Source organism: Saccopteryx leptura, chromosome 9, assembly GCF_036850995.1.
Source record: "Saccopteryx leptura isolate mSacLep1 chromosome 9, mSacLep1_pri_phased_curated, whole genome shotgun sequence".
NCBI lineage: Eukaryota > Metazoa > Chordata > Mammalia > Chiroptera > Emballonuridae > Saccopteryx > Saccopteryx leptura.
The window spans coordinates 37,231,315-37,250,078 of NC_089511.1; the positions used below are offsets into that span (position 1 = coordinate 37,231,315).

Genomic DNA, 18,764 nt, shown 5'->3' on the forward strand with positions numbered 1-18,764 from the left:
TCAGCCTCAGAAAGCCAGGAGGTACCCCAAACCCCTCTGCCCAGGCCAAAGGGTCTAGATTCAAGGGGTTCCCGAGTTGGGCAGAGAAAGAGTCCCACTTGGGGGCATGGGTTCAAGAAATCATCCACCCATTGATATCCCCGATCATAAGAGGCCCCAAGAGGTGGCAGAAACCTCCCTGAGTCTGAGTTTCACCAAAGGCAACAACCAGCTGAGATGGCAGCCTGGCCATCATTCCCAAAAGGAGTACACAGGCTAGAGACCAAGAGACCAGAGGCCAGAGGTCAGAGGCCAGAGGCCAGAGCCCTAAGTAGTCTGACATCAGACACAGTGCTCCTGTATTGAGGCTGATGGCCGCCAGGAGGAGGCCAGGACCCCTCCTTTGCCTGCCAGGGGTCTTGGCACACACTTGGCACCAGGGCAGCCTTGGAGGGCAAGCAGGCAGCGGGGCTGAATGCAAGAGCTCACCTGGCACCTGCCGGGGGGCGAGCTCCGTGGAGTCCTGCAGGCTGATGAAGAGGAGGAGGCCTGCGGCTCCAAACAGCAGGATGGATGAAAACATGCAGGCCAGCCGCATCGTTCCCGCGCGCAGGGTCATCCGGGCCTTGCTCCGGGGTCACCTCGTGGGTGTGGGAGGCGAGTTCTTCCCTCATTGTCTACACCAGGTGTCCATCAGGCCACAGTCTACAGGGCAGAGGGGGAGAAAGATGGTCCATCACCGAGGCACAGGGCGGGCTGAGGCTCCAGTCATTGCACATGACCAAGTGTAATCCCTAGAGCCCTCAGCCCTTTGGAACTTACTCAGGTGTGTCCCTTCCACCTTTTCAAGCCCAAGGAAGCTGAGGGAAGTCTAGTCACCACCTGTGGCTGGGACACCAGCTTCCCTCCAGGGTCTCCTGGTTTGGAACCCCCAGAAAAAACCATGGAGAGAGACATACTCTGGGCTCCACCTGGGCGAGCCCAGAGTAAGGCCCTGAGACCAGAGCCGGAGCCAGTGGCCAGCCACCTGCACTGTCCAGACTCTCGGAGCCCTAAACAAGCACATGACATGATGGGCTCTCGGTACAGGCAGGAATCCAGGTCCTCGTCCCTCGCACTGGCCCGGTGGACAGAGAAGGCCTTGGAACTTCCTCTGCCTTTGTCCTTCTCTATGAGATGCTTGGGACAAGGATGTCCACAGCCCAGGAGACTTTGAGAAGGAGCCTCCCAGGCCCAGAGGACATCAGGGACAGACTGATCCCCCTACCCGGCCATCCCCCCACACCAGCCAGAGCTGCCCTCCCTGATAGACTGATGGAAGGTGAAACTGTAGAATGTCACACTAGTGGGAGCTGAAGCTCTGGCCAGATCATGGTTGTCCCCAGTCTTCAGGTCTTCAGGCCTGAGGCCGAGGTAGGGCAGCCAGACCCAAGTCGGACTGATCCCAAGCTCAACGGCTGGTGCCTACATTCCTAGATGTCGATGGGCCACTGCAGACCCAGAGCTTGCACATAACTTGCCCCTCACTTGGTTCCTCCTAAAGGGGAAGACATTCCAAATGCCCCAATATTAACCAGCGAGCCCAGCTGGGCCAGGCTGTGGGTCAGAGATGGGGCAACCCAATGCCGTTTATTTAAAGGAAGGATGTCAGTTCCTGCAGTGGGGCGACAGAGGTGTGGAAGAGGAATCCGCACAACAGGCGGTACCAGACAGGCAGGACCTCCTTTTTGAAAGAGTCACTCTGTCCCCCGACTTTCTCCAATTCTTACCAGGCTGGGCCCAAGGACACTACCCTCTTTACACCCAAGAAACCCTGGCTTCGCCCATCCTGGACCAGTACGGTGCCCGAGGGAGGCTGAGCCAGGCGGGCAGCTCCCGGCAGCCTCTGAGACCACAGGTGGGTGGCAGGTTGGGCCCCAGCCCGGGTGTGCTGCTCGGCACAAGAACGTCTCCACGCTTGGGGCGTCCTCAGGTGCAGGGAGCCCGTTCCTGACCTGGCACCCAGGCGCTGGGGCAGGAAGTCCCAGCTGTTGTCCCTCTGAATCCAGCCTGGGGGGGCATGAGGCAGGAAGTGATAACAGAAATCCTTCCTTCCCTGCCCAGACAAAAAAAAATCCCAAGGACCGGACTGTTCTCAGGGGCTGAGGAGTATCAAATTGCAGGTTTGGGTTTCTCCTCTCTGCAGTCTCTGTAATTACTTTTTCACTCAGTTAACTTTAATTAACCTGCCCCAGGCCTCTACGCATGAGGAACGCACCCGAATGCCAGCTCTCTGGGCTGTGCCGAACGGGTGGTTCCCACGACCTCTCAGCTTCTCTGTTTGGGAGGTAGTACTGAGCCAGGCTCAGCTTTGCTTCCAGGCTGGCCCAAACCTTGCTGCAACGGCCCCACTTCAGAGAAAGACTGCTGCTTCCTGCTGGCACCGGGGACACCCAGCCCTGGGCTTCCAGTGGGTGAACATGGGCAGCCCTATGTTCCCATCCCCAATGGCTCAGACCCTGAAGCCCTTCTGGGGCATGGCCTACCCCTTGGTGGCTGCCCTGGATGAAACTGTCCTGGGGGCCAGTGCAGGTCTCAGGCTGTGTTAAAAGACAAGGTCACTCTCAATGCTGCCCACAGCACCCTCAGTGCCCTGCGGTCTCTCGGGCACTGCGGACAAGGCCCACCGGAGCCAGCCCGGAGGTCCGGGGAAGTGTGAGCCACTGATGGGGGAGGTGAAGCTATTCTCTTCCACCCTCACTCTGCCCTCCACCCGCAGCAGCTGGCTTAACCCCTTGGGGTGCCCAGGCATCACAGGAAAGACTTGAAAGAGTTGGAGTGGCATTACACACACTGGTGCAGTGGGGACAGGATGCATGCACTAACACACTAACACACAAACACACAAATGCCTGGGCACACACCAGCGAGCACCATCACACCCACGCCATTGATGGTCTCTTGCAAGACCCCAGCTGTAAAGAAATTACCAGAAGCCTTGGTTATGCTGGTCATGGTGTTGGCACACATTCTGCAGTCACACGGTCCTCCTGAGCCTGACACAAGGCCAGGAGGCCAGTCTGATCTAAGGTGACTTTTGACGTTAAGACATTTCATAAGCAAGGAGAGAGAGAAAAAAGAGAAGAAAGGATGGCAAGTTTATGGCTAAAAGTACTTGGTAAAATAGCTGCTACAGTGTCACCCAGCCTCAGCCCAAATGCGCTACTTGTACAGTGGCTGGCGCTGTAGAAGTGACTACAGAACAGCTGGTCAGTTTCCTCTTCTCCACAATCTGTCACATTGTCACCATTCGACTTCCCCTGTCGTGGAGTCATGATCTACCCTCACTTGTTTCTGAACTTGCCCGAAACAACCCACCACATGGAACTAGGCTGCAGCAGCCACGAGCCTGGGAGCCAGGATGAGGACCATAGCCCAGCCCCCAAATCCTCGGGAAAAGAGGACACAGCCTCTGAACCCACGCCTTCTCTGTGGTAAGAGCAGCAACCATTAAAATTTTCCTTTTCAGAGACCTTTCCCTTGGTTGGCTCCAGAGAGGATACAAGCTCCTTCTCTACACCCAGACTGGAGTGAGTGCCGTGCACGGCTTCCCCTGCCCAGTCCCTAAGCACCAGACCCACCCGTCACTGTTTGCTCTCCCTGAAGACCATCTAACCAGCTAACTCCCTGCTCCGTGCAAATGGGAATCAAAAGGTTAGCATGCCTCCCCTCCTGGGTGACTGGTTCGTAGTCTGGATGGGTCTTAATGTCCTAGGAGGAAGCCAACATCACAGAATCGCTAAGAATTTCCTTTCTTTCAATTTGGGGGGGGGGGTAGATGAGAGGTCATCGACACACCACCAGACACTCCAGAGAGTATACACAACTGATCTGTTGTTCCCCTGCAGGCCCTTGTTTTCCAAGTCACAGGTTATTTTCAAGGCAACGAGGAGATGCTGGTCCAAAGGCCATTTGTCTCTTTCTCCTGGGAGTCAAGCTGCTGCCTGGGTTATGGACACTAGGATCTGTTATAGGCAAGGCCAGGGTGCCCAGGGCCCCATAAACACATTCACAGGCCTCTGCTCCTACCTGGGACTGTTGCATCCTCATCATGCACTGTGTCACCCTCAGTTCCACAAGCAGAAAGCCCCCCCTACCTCCTTTCCAAGACCAACAGACAATAAGAAAAAAATAACTGGGGGTCGAGTGGGGAGGGATAAGACAAGGAAAATAAACAGCCCATTGAGTTTCCCAAAGGTCCTGCCTTCATCACAATTCCTAGTCCTCTCAGTGGCTTCTCTGCCTGAGACCTGAATGGCATCGCCAATTTTTACTGTAAGAAAAAAAAATCCAATTAATCTTGTAAACACCTCCTGGGACACAGGGCAAGGCCAAGGATTCCTCCCATTTCCTTATTTATCTGATTTAACAATTTGTCTCTTTGAAATATTCACTTCAGGGCACAAGCAAGGACTTGGGAATTCAGCCAAACACACGCACCTCTAGCGGCGACGGGACGACAGGTGGACAGACGGATGGCTCCAAGGACACACTTGGCTGCAGCTGCTCCAAGGCCTGGATGCTCCCCCAGTCACCCAGAGGACCCCTTCTGGCTGTGGAGACCCACCACACACCCCAGTGGAGGCCGCAGGAGGCGTCTGGGCACATGCCTATGGGTGCACCCACTTGGCGTGTAGACCCCGGGCTGGGAAAGTTCTCTGTCCGGTCTCCTCGCACAGGCTGGAGTGAACAATGACGTCCCTCCCTCCCGGCTGAGGGCTCCAGGAGAAGCTGCTCATTGAGAGAGAGAGAGAGTGAGAGAGAGAGGCTGCTATGGCAACTTGAGGAGAATGGAGCCAGGCACTGCCGTCACCTTGAATCCGGCACCGAGCATCAGTCCTGGCAGCAGAGGGGCCCGCCTTGGCTCTAACCCCTGCCCGGACGGCCCTGGGGCTGACCTCCACTTTCCTCCTCAGCCTCCTGGCCTCGGGAACTCATTTGCTCCTCGCTGAAATGAAGCACACAGCTCAGTCCCCTGAGAACACCACCTCCATCTGTTTTGTCAGACAAGTTCTTCCGTGTGTGCGGCTCCTGCTTTACTTCTGAGATGGGGTTCCTCTTGATTTCAGATCATTAAAATCCTGCAGCTAATTAAAACCGTTCTAATGGTAGCGGGAGCGGCAGCGGCAGCCGCAGCAAACTCTGGGACGAGTCCCTCCAGTTCTATGCGTAGGCTTAAAGTTGCAATGCTCTGCGAAGATGAAGATGACGAATGGCTGCAAGGGCTGGGACTGCAGGGCGGGGTTGCGGGCTCGGAATAGCTCCGGCCGGAGCCTCCGCCCACGACCGGGAGCGCTGACCTGGGTCCTGAAATACCCAGGGCCCAGCCCCGGGGTTGGTACCCAGGCCTTCAAGGCTGCACCCCATACTTAGGGCAGGAAATTTTCCTGCCATCCACCTCCCTGTCATAAGGCAGGAATTCCCTTTAATCCCCCGGGATCCCTGAAGTGGGGAGAAGGGAGTCCTAAAGCAGAGGCCAAGGTGTAAATCAGGCTCAAACAGTCCCAAAGCCTTGTCCCCATGGCCCTACCAGGAACACCACAGCCCAGCTTCCCACAGTTGCTTATAAAGGCTGGGAGGGGGGGGGGTAACACACAGCTGTGGCAAGGAGGTCCTGAGAGCCTGGCCAAGGTGCCCCAGGCTGCAAGGCCCCTGACAGCTGTTAGGGATAGAACCACACCACAAATACCACCTCTGCCCAGGACTTCTTATATTTTCAGGGCATTTTATGCCAATGGGGCAGGATAGGAGATAGTAGTTCTGCAGGTAGAGAAATCAAATCCCTCTTCACCTCCACCCTGACAGTGTGGAATGAAGACTCAGTACCCCAAATCTCTTGAATGTGTCCCTCAATGACAGCCCTCCCCCAGAGTGTGGGGAGTGTCCCCATGCCTGCCTCAGACTCTCAGAGTCTGGGGAGCAGGGCCGGGCCTCTCCTCACTCTGTATTCCCAGCACCGCTGCACAGTGCCTGGCACCGGAAGGTGATCGATAACCTCTCCAGCATGTCGGACGAGCATGAGTTACTAGATGAAGGTATCTGAGCCACGTGGAGGGAGGTACTCCATGGACCTGGAATTTTAAAAAGGTCATTTATGTTTCAGGGAGCTGCGCGTTTGTTTTTATCGGGTCTGGGTTAGAATAAGGTCTGAATTATAGCCCAGTCTCATGAGAGAAGAAGAGACTCCACCAGGGAGCCCGACCACCTGGCGGCTCCCACTGCTGAAAGCACACCCCCTGCGAGGGCAGCACTTTTTCCTCCCCTCATGTCGGTAGGACAGATTTCAAACCGTGGCGCTTGAAAATTACTTCATATACTTGTAGAGGTAAATGTTGACTCTCTATATGTGCATGCACTGTAGCACATGTAATATATACACAAAGAGACAGTCAAGACATTTAAATGCCATTAAATAGATGACCCACAAATATATAAGATTGTGTTAGAAAAATTCCCAAACAAAATCAGAGTTTAAATATGTTGAGTGAAAAGTAATTGAGAGCAACACGTGCATGCCATGAGGACATTATGCCATGCGAAACAAGCCAGTCACAATAGGGCAAATACTGGGTTTCACTAGTCACATTTAGAGACAGAAAGTAGAAGAGTAGTCACCAAAGGCTGTGGGGAGGGAGAAATGGGGAATTATTAATTAAGAGGTACAGAGGTTCAGCTAGGAAAGATGAAAAAAGTTCTGGAGATGGATGATGGTGACGGTTGCACAGCAGTGTAAATATACTTAATGCCTCTGGACTTAAAAATGGAAAATTTTAGGTACATATTTTACCATAATAAAAAAAGTCAATGAAAGCAAATGGAAGTTTGATACTGAGCAGAAATCACTCTCTACCCGCTGGTTTCACTCATCCCATAGGTGAGTGGGTGTGGGCCCAGAAGCTGAGCAGGCCCAGAGCAGTCAAGTTCCTGACTGTGTGAAACATGACCAGGACATGGCAGCTGAGTCTGTGGCCCCAGGAAGCCTGCCCAAGCAGCAGGATGTTATGAGACGCATACAGGCTAAGGGTGGAGAGCTCAGGTTCCAGGCCTGGCTGCCCCTCCAATCACCTGTGTGACTCTCAAATTTTGATTTTCCTAATCTCAGAATCAGTCTGAATCCAAAATATCCACTGTAGATGAGTTCCCAGGTTGCTTGCAACTCTGGTGTGAGACAAATGTCTTGGAGAACAGAGAGGCTCCTTATCAATTTCATTTGCAGGAGGCCACTGTCAGGCAGAGCAGGTGGCCCTCTGGTGAGGACATCCCTACCCAAACGGTTGCCACAAACCTGGGTCACTGCTGTGGACCAAAGCTGCCAAGCTGTCTCCCTTTGAGACAACTTTGTCCTTGTAGAAGAAGCAAAGGCCCGTGATGCAAGTGTCAAATTGGAAATTGTGTTCTCAGGTTCTTTCTTTTTATTTTATTTTATTTTATTTTATTTTATTTATTTAATGGGGTGACATCAATAAATCAGGATACATATATTCAAAGATAACATGTCCAGATTATCTTGTTGTTCAATTATGTTGCATACCCATCACCCAAAGTCAGATTGTCCTCTGTCACCTTCTATCTAGTTTTCTTTGTGCCACTCCCCCTCTCCCTTTCCCTCTCCCTCTCCCCCCTCCCCCCGTAACCACCACACTCTTATCAATGTCTCTTAGTCTCACTTTTATGTCCCACCTACGTATGGAATAATGCAGTTCCTGTTTTTTTTCTGATTTACTTATTTCACTTCGTATAATGTTATCAAGATCCCACCATTTTGCTGTAAATGATCCGATGTCATCATTTCTTATGGCTGAGTAGTATTCCATAGTGTATATGTGCCACATCTTCTTTATCCAGTCTTCTATTGACGGGCTTTTTGGTTGTTTCCATGTCCTCAGGTTCTTTCTGATCTACAAAGCCATACTTTCCTGAGGCCTGCCTGGCTGAAGCGAGTCCCATGGAGGGCCACTCCCTACTGAGGTGACCACTGCTCTCTCTGAACCCTTACACTGAGCCTAGCTAGGAGAACACCTCACTTAACTGATATAAATCATTTCAAGGCAGAAATCTAAACAAGGCTAATGATGGGGAACCCATGGTATTTATTGCACATGTAATACATGCACTTTGGTGATTTAAAAATCATTAATTTTTAAAGAATTTAAAAGGGCAACACGAAGAATCCTTATGGTGATGAAAACGTGCTCTGCTCTGACTACACCATTGTGAATGCCCTCACTGTGCTACTGTACCGTATTTATGTGAGACGTTACTATTCGGGGAAATAAGATAAAGGGGACACAGGATTTCTCTGTATTATTTTTTACAACTATGTGTGGATCTAAAATTATCTCAAAATAAAAAGTTCTATTTAAAAAAAATTGAGAACTTAAAAATAAAAGTCACTGGCCTTTCAGCTGATGCATAATGGAAGCACATTCTAATGTTGTGCACGTAAATAATAAATAACCATTTTCATGGATCAGCGCCATCCTCTGTTGTATAAGAAACACTTTAAAGTTAAAGGACTATGCCTTTAATAGGAAAATCTGATGTGTTAGCAACTACTGGTTGATCTTTGTGCGTTTTTCAATTGCAAAATGCACTTTAAAAATGCAAACAATTATTAATATTGATTTGGACTAAAACAATATTGAATTTCAATATATTTTCAGCACTTTTATGAATTACCCTGTAGCTACGTGGTGATTATGATAAAAGAGTATTTGCATGCTCAATTTCTTTTCAGTGAGGAACCTGGAAGAGGGCTGCTGTGATTCTGGCACAGTGAACTTCACAGGGACAAGAATGGCTCCAAAGTCCTCAGTTCGGCCCTCAAACTTCACAGTCGGCACAGACTTTCAGAGCCACTTTCCTCTCTGGGGCTTACCCAGACCGATACTGCAGAGCACAGGCAACAAACACCTGCTCCAGGCCTGGAATGGGATCTAGTGTCTCCACTTCTAGGAAAGGGACAGGAAAGAAATGATATTTATCATACTTTGTTAACTTCCCAGGCATATATATATATATATATATATATATATATATATATATATATATATATATATATAAACATCCCACACAGGAAAGAAATGATATTTATCATACTTTGTTAACTTCCCAGGCATATATATATATATATATATATATATATATATATATATAGACATCCCACACAGGCTTTGCGCAATAACCTCTCGAAATGAAAACCACTATCCTCACTTGTCATAGGTTTGATTCTCTTTAAGGAGCTGTTGAGATGGAGCTTGGGGTGCAGATGTTTATTAAAGATCAGCACCTATGAAGGGACAAGGGAGGATGCTGGAGTGGGCAGGAGAAGTCGAACAGGGAGGCAGCACCAGCCAGGCCTGGACGGGAGCTCTGGAGAGATATAGCCTGTCGCAGTTCCCACAACAGGCTTAAGTGGCCGCACCTTCCGGCCTCCAGGACTCAGCAGCTGAATGTGGGTTGCTCAGGGAAGGGTGTGACCTGGGATGAGGCAGTTTGTTGCAGCCGAGGCAGATCCTGAAGGAGCTGACAGCTGGGGGCGGGCTGCTGACCACACATCCTGTGGGTGATCACTGAGTCCTTCCTGAAAGGGGATCTGAGCAGTATAGTTTCAAGCCCACCACTCTGTTTTACAGAAGATGAAATGAAGAGCCAGAGAGACTAAGCATGGCCAAGGTTACACAGCAAATAAACCATCCCAGATCTGTCTGACTCGCTTCTCCCAAACAGAAGCATACACCAGACTGTCCTGACCTTCGAAAGTCTCCAGAGGAAAATGCAGAGTTTGGCTGCGTAAGCAGATACCCTCACTTCACCTCTACTAACATCCCTGCAGCACGCATGCACACATGTGTGTGCGCACATGCTCACTTCTTGGCAATTATCTCATTGCTGATGGAGGGCGGGGCACAGATTGTTTGGGTTCAAGTTCCCCCTGACAGCTCAGCCTGGAGAGCATCTCTCCCCAGCAGAGCCTTGATCAGGCCAAGAGCAGCAGACAATGCATGATGCTGTACAGCCTCCTTTTACTTTTAGAAAGCACTGAGCTATTCACATTTTCTAGCTGCTCTGACATCCACAGACACAGCAGGGAAAATTACAAGGAGGAAGAAGATTACATATTTACTCTTCAAAATTGAAAATTGGGGTACAACCTGGGCAGAAAAGAGTGTATGAGTAAACCCAGAATGCCCTGGCCCCTGGCAGGGTGCAACTACCTCCAAGCTGCTACCAGCAATCCACAGACTCCACAAAAGGAGAGAATGGCAAGGAGGTTTGGCTTCCTTCCAGGGAATCCCTCTTCCTGTGCCAGCCCCAGGAAGCCCCAGAGGACTTGCCTTTGTGTACCCTGCTGCCAATAGTGCCTGGCACAGAGTAGGGACTTGGGCAGTGTGTGAGAAGCAAAGGGAGTTAGTAAGAGGAGGGAGGAGGGTAAGAGATGCTTGCATACTAGGGCCAGCTGGGTCCCATGAACTGAGGTCATGTGGAGCCCAGCAGGTGTGCCCTGCATGCCCTCACAGTGCGCACTCACAGCCATCCTCTTTGGGAGAAGGCTGGCCTCTCTAAGCTGGCTCCAAGACTGACTGTGATGTTCTTGATTCCCAGTAGCATGACATGATTTTCCCTGGAGTTGTCCTCAAAACAAGTTGATTTCTCCCAACCTGAGGACTCAAAGACTAAGAACATGGCAGAACAATCAAGTCTGTTGGCCTTGTCTTGATTGTTCTGTGGATAACCAGGTCTCTTTCAGGCTACTGGGAATGATCTAGAAGTTCTAATGAGTGGGTTATGCATAAAACAGGAGCCTGCCTTCTCTGTGAGCCTCTGCCTCATGTTTCCAGTTGACATCCCATGCTTCAAGGCTCCTCTACCTCTCTAACCCCCCAATGCCTGCCCTTTCTTTCACCACAGGGTGCTGAAAAGATGGAAATGTAGATCCACCATAACCCACCCACCCTTGTTCCCCCACATCCAACTGTCGACTCTGCCTCCTGCATGTGTTCTATCTTTTCCAGTGAGGCTGGTTCAGCACTGGTGGCCTGGACAGCTCCACATCCACATCAGTCTCAGGAGTACATTTGCTGTCACTCCCCTGTTCAAAACTGTTCGAGGGCCCCCAGTTGCCCAATGGCCCAAGTTTAAATGTCTCAGCACGCCCCACAAGGCCTGTGAGTAATCAGTCTCTGCCAACCTCCAACATCCAGTCTCATCTCTCACCGTTCCCTGACAACCCTCAGACCAGGTGAGGGACCCCCGTGTGTTCCCAGAGCCCCTGAGATTGCCTCCAACACAGCTAACAGAGGTTAGTGCAGGGAAAAGAGCACTGGGCTCTGAAATGTCTGCTACTCAGCCTTAAATTTTCTCGCTGGGAGACTCAGCATCATCATTTTACACCCCGGAGCTTCTTTCTTTCCAACCAGTACGTGGGTCCCTAGTAAACCGATACCACAGGGTATTTGTGAGATTCCTGTTGTGGTGAGGTGTCCTGGGGGTGGAGGAAAGAGGCTTATGGCCGGTGGAGTGGGACGCTGGCTCCCAACCCTCTGCCGGTCGGGCACAGGCTCCTCTTCAGTCAGTCTTGCCCTTCTTGCCAAATGGTGTTGTTGACTTGTTTGCATACTTTGCACAATAGAGAAAGGGGCCTTGTTTATCTCTCCATGAGCCTGCAGCCTTTTTCTGCTGTCCCAAGTCCCAGATGTCCTCATCTTTCAGCTTTAAGGACACAGAAAAGTTGTTTAACCTTTATGATCTCTGGACATGGCCCTTTGTGGCATGTTTGCCGGGCTGGATGGTGGGCTGAAGAGGCAGGCAGCGCCCGTTGACAGTGAGCACCTGAAAGCAGCATGGCACCCACACAGGCCCCCTGCTGGGCCCTGCGCCACTCTCATCCAAAGGGTCACTTGAGCCCTGACTTCTTACATGGCTGATGAGAAGAATAAGACACAGGTGGAAATACACATTGTATGATGAGACCCAGAGTGACCAATTATTGGTCTTCAGTGAACAACTGTTTGAAACAGCCCATTTCCTATAATAACCGTATGACATTCCTATAACGAAAATTGTTTTTAAAGCAACATATCCAATGACCCTCGGTAGCAGATCCAGACTTTCAGATCTTTTAATTTGGAAACTTGGATTTTAACTTGAAAATGTCCAAATTCTCAAATTGGCAAGCAATGCTCATTTTAAAAACCCACATGAGTGAATCAAAACTCAGGTCCAAGCTGGATTTGGCCTGGGGTCTTCCTGTTGCCACTCCGGCCAGAAAAAATGATTACCTCGGTTGGGGGAAAGCACCCAACCTCTGGATAAAAATGATGGTTACAGTTCAAGGAATGTCGTGCAGAATCAGCCGAGGAGAGAAAAAGCCTGCGAGCTGGTGGGTGTGGGGAGAGGTGCAGCAGCCTCAATGGTCAGGAGCTGAACAGCCCTCAGACAGAAACACGGGAGTCCAGCCTAGGGCACCTGCCTCTGCCCGGAGGACGGTCACTGAGGTGGGACAGGAGAACCAGCGGCACAGGGTCCCCACCCAGCCGTGGCACACACGTGTACATACACACTCACATTCATGTACGTCTGTTATGTGTTGAATGGTGTACCTCCCCAAAATTTCATATGTTGAAGTCCTAACTAACCCCCAATACTTCATAATGTGATCTTCCTTGGAGATAGGGTTATCCAACAGGTCATTAAGACGAGGTCATGCTGGAGTAGAGTGAGCCCCTAACTCTATATGACCAATGTTCTCATAAAAAGGGGAAATCTGGGCCTTGGCCGGTTGGCTCCGCGGTAGAGTGTCGGCCTGGCGTGCAGGGGACCCGGGTTCGATTCCTGGCCAGGGCACATAGGAGAAGCACCCATTTGCTTCTCCATCCCCCCCCTCCTTCCTCTCTGTCTCTCTCTTCCCCTCCTGCAGCGAGGTTCCATTGGAGCAAAGATGGCCCGGGCGCTGGGGATGGCTCCTTGGCCTCTGCCCCAGGCGCTAGAGTGGCTCTGGTCGCAGCAGAGCGACGCCCCGGAGGGGCAGAGCATCGTCCCCTGGTGGGCAGAGCATCGCCCCCTGGTGGGCAGAGCGTCGCCCCTGGTGGGCGTGCTGGGTGGATCCCGGTTGGGCGCATGCGGGAGTCTGTCTGACTGTCTCTCCCCATTTCCAGCTTCAGAAAAAAAAAAAGAAAAGAAAAGGGGGGGGGAATCTGGACACAGACATGCACACAGAGAGACCTCCGTGTGAGGACAGAGGCAGAGATCTAGCAGCCAGGGGACACCAAAGGTGGCCAGCGGAGCTGCAGAAGCTAAGGGGGAGGCCTGAACAGAATCTCCCTCACCACACTCAGAGGGGACCAGCACTGCTGACACCTGCCTCTCAGACTTCTAGCCTCCAGAACTGTGCGACAATAAATGACGGTTGTTTAAGCCCCCCCAGTCCGTGTCATTGGGACAGCAGACAAAGCACATAACACAGCCCCTGTGGCAGAAGGCTCAGCCAGGCCTGCAGGATGTGTGTCCTCAGAAGGTGTTGCCAGGAGACCAGCTCTTGCCTCGCTCTATGATTGCCATCTAATGTGTGCAGACAGTGTCAGCCTGAGCATTTGACATGACCCTGTGTCAACCAGGATGTTTTTTTTTTTTTGCAGGTGAGCAATAGAAAACCTAGTTCAGTAAGAGTTCTGTAGTTCGATGGCATCACTGGGGACTCAAGTCCATTCAGTGGCTCAGATTTTCTGTCCTTGGGGCAGGTTTTATCCTCAGATAGCTCCTGCATGACTGCATGGTTGCAGTACAGTCTAGCCTACAGGTATCCTCATTACATCCAGCAGGAGAGAGGGAACCCATCCCCAGCCATGGAATAGCACTCCTGAACTTTGAGCTGATGGCATCACCCTGACCCAATGCAAGGGGCTGGGGGAATGCCCTGTTCTGGTGGGAGTAGACCTGGGTGACTGGAACCAGTGGGATGAAACCACCCTCCCTGGAGCTAGCCGTGGGGTCAGCCCTTCCCAGGGGGAGGGGTGACACAGAGTTGGCCACAGAGTCCACTACTCATTCTCTCTTTTGTCCCATACAAAAGCCACCTGAACAATTATAACCCCCATTTTACAGATGAGGAAACAAGCTCAGAGAGGCTGAATTAACTTACCCAAAGCCACGCTGCTAGGAAATGGAGGCAGATCTGAATTCTGGTCTTCCCGAAGAAGGTGCTCTCCACCCCTCCCAGCTTTATCCTGATTCATATGACCGAGGAAGCCACATGCTGGACACATGCCGGCGCAGACCGGTGTCGGTCAGCAGGGCGGTGGTCAGGGCCATCTCCAGCCGAGGCACATCCTGCCGCCTGCGACCCCGGCACACTGACTCCCCGACCAGCACCAGCCTCAGTGAGAGCCCAGGAACAGTGAGATGGAGGGAGACCCAATGAGGCCTTCAGCTCACGTGTGAGTACTTCTATGACTTTGTGTGAGCACACACGTGTGTGAATATGGCAGCATGTATCCATGACTGTCCTGTGGATGAACGGGCAAAGGCCTGTGTGCTCTGTGCCTAGGTGAGCTGCTGTGTGAGTGGAAATGTGTACACCTGTGTGGCTATTTCAGGAGCTCCCATTCCTCTGCCCAGTGGCCACCAGCTGAAAGCAGTCAGCACAGCCCAGGCCACTCCCAGTTCCTGGCCCACAAGAGAAAGATCGTGAGCAGCCCTCACCCCCAGCTCAGTGGTGCATCCTCACAGCTGCTGCCCAGGGTCAGGCCTCTTTCTTGGCAGAAGAGAGCTGGGCTCCCTTTCCCACCAGCATCTGGAGAGAAGATGGGGAGGGCGAACTGGAAGGGGGCTCAGGAGTGGCCACCCAGTGGGGCCATCTGCCATTTGTGCCTCCGCTCCACCCCCCCTCCATCCCCTCTCTGCCTCAGGGCGCATTGCTCTGGCGACCCCTGGGAATTGGAAGCTAATTTTCCATGATCATTAGTGATGGAAAGACCTCAGGTTCTGCCTTTAATTAAAGTCAAATGTGAAGCTGAGGAGACGCACTGCGTGCAGGCGTCCTCTTCTCACTTGCAAAAGCCATATGCAAATAATTAAGCTAGGCATGGAAACTATAATTAAAAATTTCACAAACCCCCTCATTAGCTGAGCAGTCTGCACAGAGCGCAGAACCGAGTCCCTCCCCACGCCAACGGCAGCTCTTGCAGGTGGCTAATTGGGCCTGGGGCAGAGGTGGGTACACCTAGATGACAGTGCACCTGGCGATCAGCTGGCAGGGTTCTTGGCCTCCCAGGCCAGCAGTGATGACCTCCTACCTCTGTCTAGGAAGCTTCTAGCCAGGGAACAGGGCTCCCAGGGTAAAGTAGGTAAACTCAAAATCCACCTATCCACCCATCCACCCTACCCATCCACCCATCCATCCATCCATCCATCCATCCATCCATCCATCCATCCATCCACCCATCCATTCCTCCCAGGGCAAGGAGGTACTACCATACGAGATCCTGGTCCCAAATAGCAAAGCCTCCCCCTGGCTCTAGCTCCCATTTGAGCAGATCTTGGACAGAAGGGTCTCAGCTAGAGAGACTAGAGACTGCTGCAGCTGGACAACCTTGAAGACCCTCCCCCAGTGTGCAGGAGCCCAAGGCAGGCTCAGGAGAGCAGCAATTGTGTGTCCTGAGGTCCTTCAACCCCTTCCAGGCACACAGATGTCCCCAGGCCTGGTGGCCACTGTGCAGAGAGTGACCCACCTGAAGACAAAGGTCTCAGACAGGGTACCTACCTTCACCCCATAAACACACTGTCAGCCCTGGCTTTAATCAGCACACCCGAACAATTGTGAGGAGGGGTGGGATCACAGGGAAATGTCTGACCTCCCTGTTCTAGAAATTCTCTGGCCCCCTTCCCCCATCCTAACCAGGGTTCCTGGCTTGAACCCTAAGCCTCTGTAAACATCTAGGTCACCTCACGTCCAAAATCGATCCTGCTAGGCAAGTCACCAAAGGCATAATCCCACTTGCTCACTGACATTTCTAAATGAATATTCACTCGTCCCAATCGCTGCCACTTGTTTTCCGTCTGGTCTGATCAATGGCGCTCCTCTGAAGGAAACGTGCTCACCAGCGGCATTGATTGCTGTCGGGAAGCTGCCTGGTGGGTGGGGGGAGAAGACGTGTCCTCCTAGCCATGAGGTCAGGACACTGAGCAGCTCATCACACTTGCACAACTCCAGCTCCTTCAGTGTCATAGACATAAACTAATTGTGATTAAAACAAACCCAGAAACTGGCTCTTCTTTTGAGCATTTGGAGATCTCACGGGGCTGCAGGAAGTCAGAGAGCTGAGTTGTGAATTCTGTCCTGCTCAGGTCAGCCCTCTGGCTGCTGCATTGGGCCAGGACCCTGACTCAGCCTTTCACGTGGCGCAGGAAACATTTCTCTTTCAGTCTCTCCTCTGACAACAGAAGACACACCAGCCCTCCTGCCAAGGTCATCAGACAGCCACACCCAGGCATCCTGCTCTTAGGAGCTGACCCTGGGCAGTTGTGAGCTTGTTTCTCAGCTGTCACCAACATGCTTTGACGGTTGGCCTTGCAAATCAGCTCAGGGCTCCCTTCATCTTGTTCCCTCCTCAAAGCCCAGTTTCCCTGATGGTCAGAGCACCTGGCCCAGCTTTTATTTTCTGTCCCCTGTTATAAACACAGCTGCCTAAGAACCTACCCATACAGCCACCGACACAAGACAACGCACAAAAGTGAGGCAAGATGTCTGAACAAAGGAAGCTGACTATCCCACTTATACAAACTATCTATCAATTTTATTTTTTGGCCATTTGATATTTAAAAATTCATTATAAAATATTTTATATCTATCTATCTATCATCTATCTACAGAAACAAACAGTGCACTTGCCTTCAGCTTAGAAATAAAACAATTGCCAATATTTGGAGTCTCCTTTGCACCTATCCCTTCTGCTCCACTCTCCTTCTCTTCTAGAGGAAACCACACATGTAGTAAATATTTAATGAGCACCTACTATGTGCCTGACACTGTTCTAGGCAATTGGGGTTCATTAGTAATCTTGCCTTCACAGAATTTCATCGCAACCAAGAGAGACAGGCAGTTCTAGAAACATAATAAGTTAGTATATTATAAATAACATTAGAGGTTGATAAATGCATTGGAGAAAAGAAAAACAGAGCAGATTAAGAAGGATGGGGGCAGGGGGACTGGAGGTTAGAGGCAGGTCTCAAGATCTAAGCATGTGAGATGGGGCCTCACTGAGAGGAGGTTAACATCTGACCCATGTGAATATCTAGGGAACAACCTAAGCAAAGACCCTGGGGTAGGAGAACTCCTGACACTCAGTGTATCTAGAGAGAAAGATACATAAAGCAGTGAAAGAAGATAAGGTCAGAGAAGGAAGGTAGGGTTCCAGTCATGTGAGCCATTCAAAGGATGCTAGCTTTTACTCTGAATGGGATGGGGTGGAAGAAGGACATTATGTGACTTGGATTTCAACAGGACTCATCTGGACACATAGGTAGGCAAAGGCAGAAGTAGAAAAGCCAGGGAAGAGGACAACTTATTTCAGCCATGACATGAAAATTCATGTTGGCCATTCACATGAGAATAGACACTTTTAGGGGACATTTTATTTTGATGTTGAAAATTTGATATTTTTGACCCTGGCCGGTTGGCTCAGTGGTAGAGTGTCAACCTGGCATGTGAATGTCCCAGTTCAATTCCTGGTCAGGGCACACAGGAGAAACAACCATCTGCTTCTCCACCCCTCCCCCTCACCTTCTCTCACTTTCTTTCTCCCCCTCCCACAGCCATGGCTCAATTGGTTAGAGCGCATTGGCCCGAAGCACTAAGGATGGCTCCATGGAGCCTCCACCTTAGGCACTAAAAATAGCTCTGTTGTGAGATTGGTCCCAGATGGGCAGAGCATCGGCCCCCAGATGGGGGTTGCCAGCTGAATCCTGATCAGGGCACATGCAGGAGTTTGTCTATCTCCCCTCCTCTCACTTGGAAAAGAACAAAAGAAGTTTTTTAATTTTTAAAAAGGAAAAAACGACCATTAGCTGGTTTTGCTTTGATGCTCTGATATTATGTCTTAGGTCACTTGCTGGCCATAAGCTTTTCTGAGTCCTGAAAGACTATGTTATGCTTCATGTAAGTCTGGCCCTCCCTGCTTGTTTTCATATGCAGAAGTGCAGGAAAGCCTTAGAATATGTAAATGAAATAGAAATGGGATAATGAGACACAGTGCCGACGGGGAGGAGGGCCCTGGAGCTGCCAGGCTGCCTGAGTCCATACCCCGGCTCCATCATTTACCAATGACTTCGCTCTGGGTAAGCTACTTCAGCTGTCTGTGCCTTGGTTTTCTCACCAGCAAAATGGCTGTAATAATGGCTGCCTCTCAAGGTTGTAATAAAGGCAATAAGAGGGCTGCTTTTAGAGGAAGACCTGGTACACAGGCAGTGCTTGATCATGTTAGTGACTGCTTTGGGGAAGAGGAACAGAGCTCCCCAAAGTGCTTCTCTCTCAGGCCAAGCCATCAACCTGGAGCTGGAGGAACAACCGTCTCCTGGCTCTCATCCAGCACAGCCCGAATGCCAGCCAGAAACGGGAGCTGTGACGCCACAAGCTTCCTTCGGGGTTTCCAGGAACTGTCTCAGGAGCTCAGGCTACAGGCAGACCCCCAGAGAAATGTGACACTCCTGGAAAGGGCTTCCATGAAACTGGCCCTCAAGCACGTCATCAA

The 18,764-nt window shown here is 51.1% G+C and overlaps 1 protein-coding gene across 4 annotated transcripts in view; it reads right to left on the reverse strand.

The window, feature by feature from the left end:
* CHST8 (carbohydrate sulfotransferase 8) overlaps positions 1-18,764 on the reverse strand; it is a 120,993-nt gene that overhangs the window by 69,423 nt on the left and 32,806 nt on the right. For 3 of the 4 annotated variants that reach the window (XM_066349554.1, XM_066349551.1, XM_066349552.1), the window contains one exon: positions 469-684. In XM_066349554.1, coding sequence (XP_066205651.1) covers positions 469-598 — 130 coding nt within the window. In that variant the 5' untranslated portion in view covers positions 599-684. Of the gene's footprint in view, positions 1-468; positions 685-4,458; positions 4,847-18,764 lie in introns of those variants that run through there. The other variant, XM_066349553.1, reaches the window with a different exon arrangement.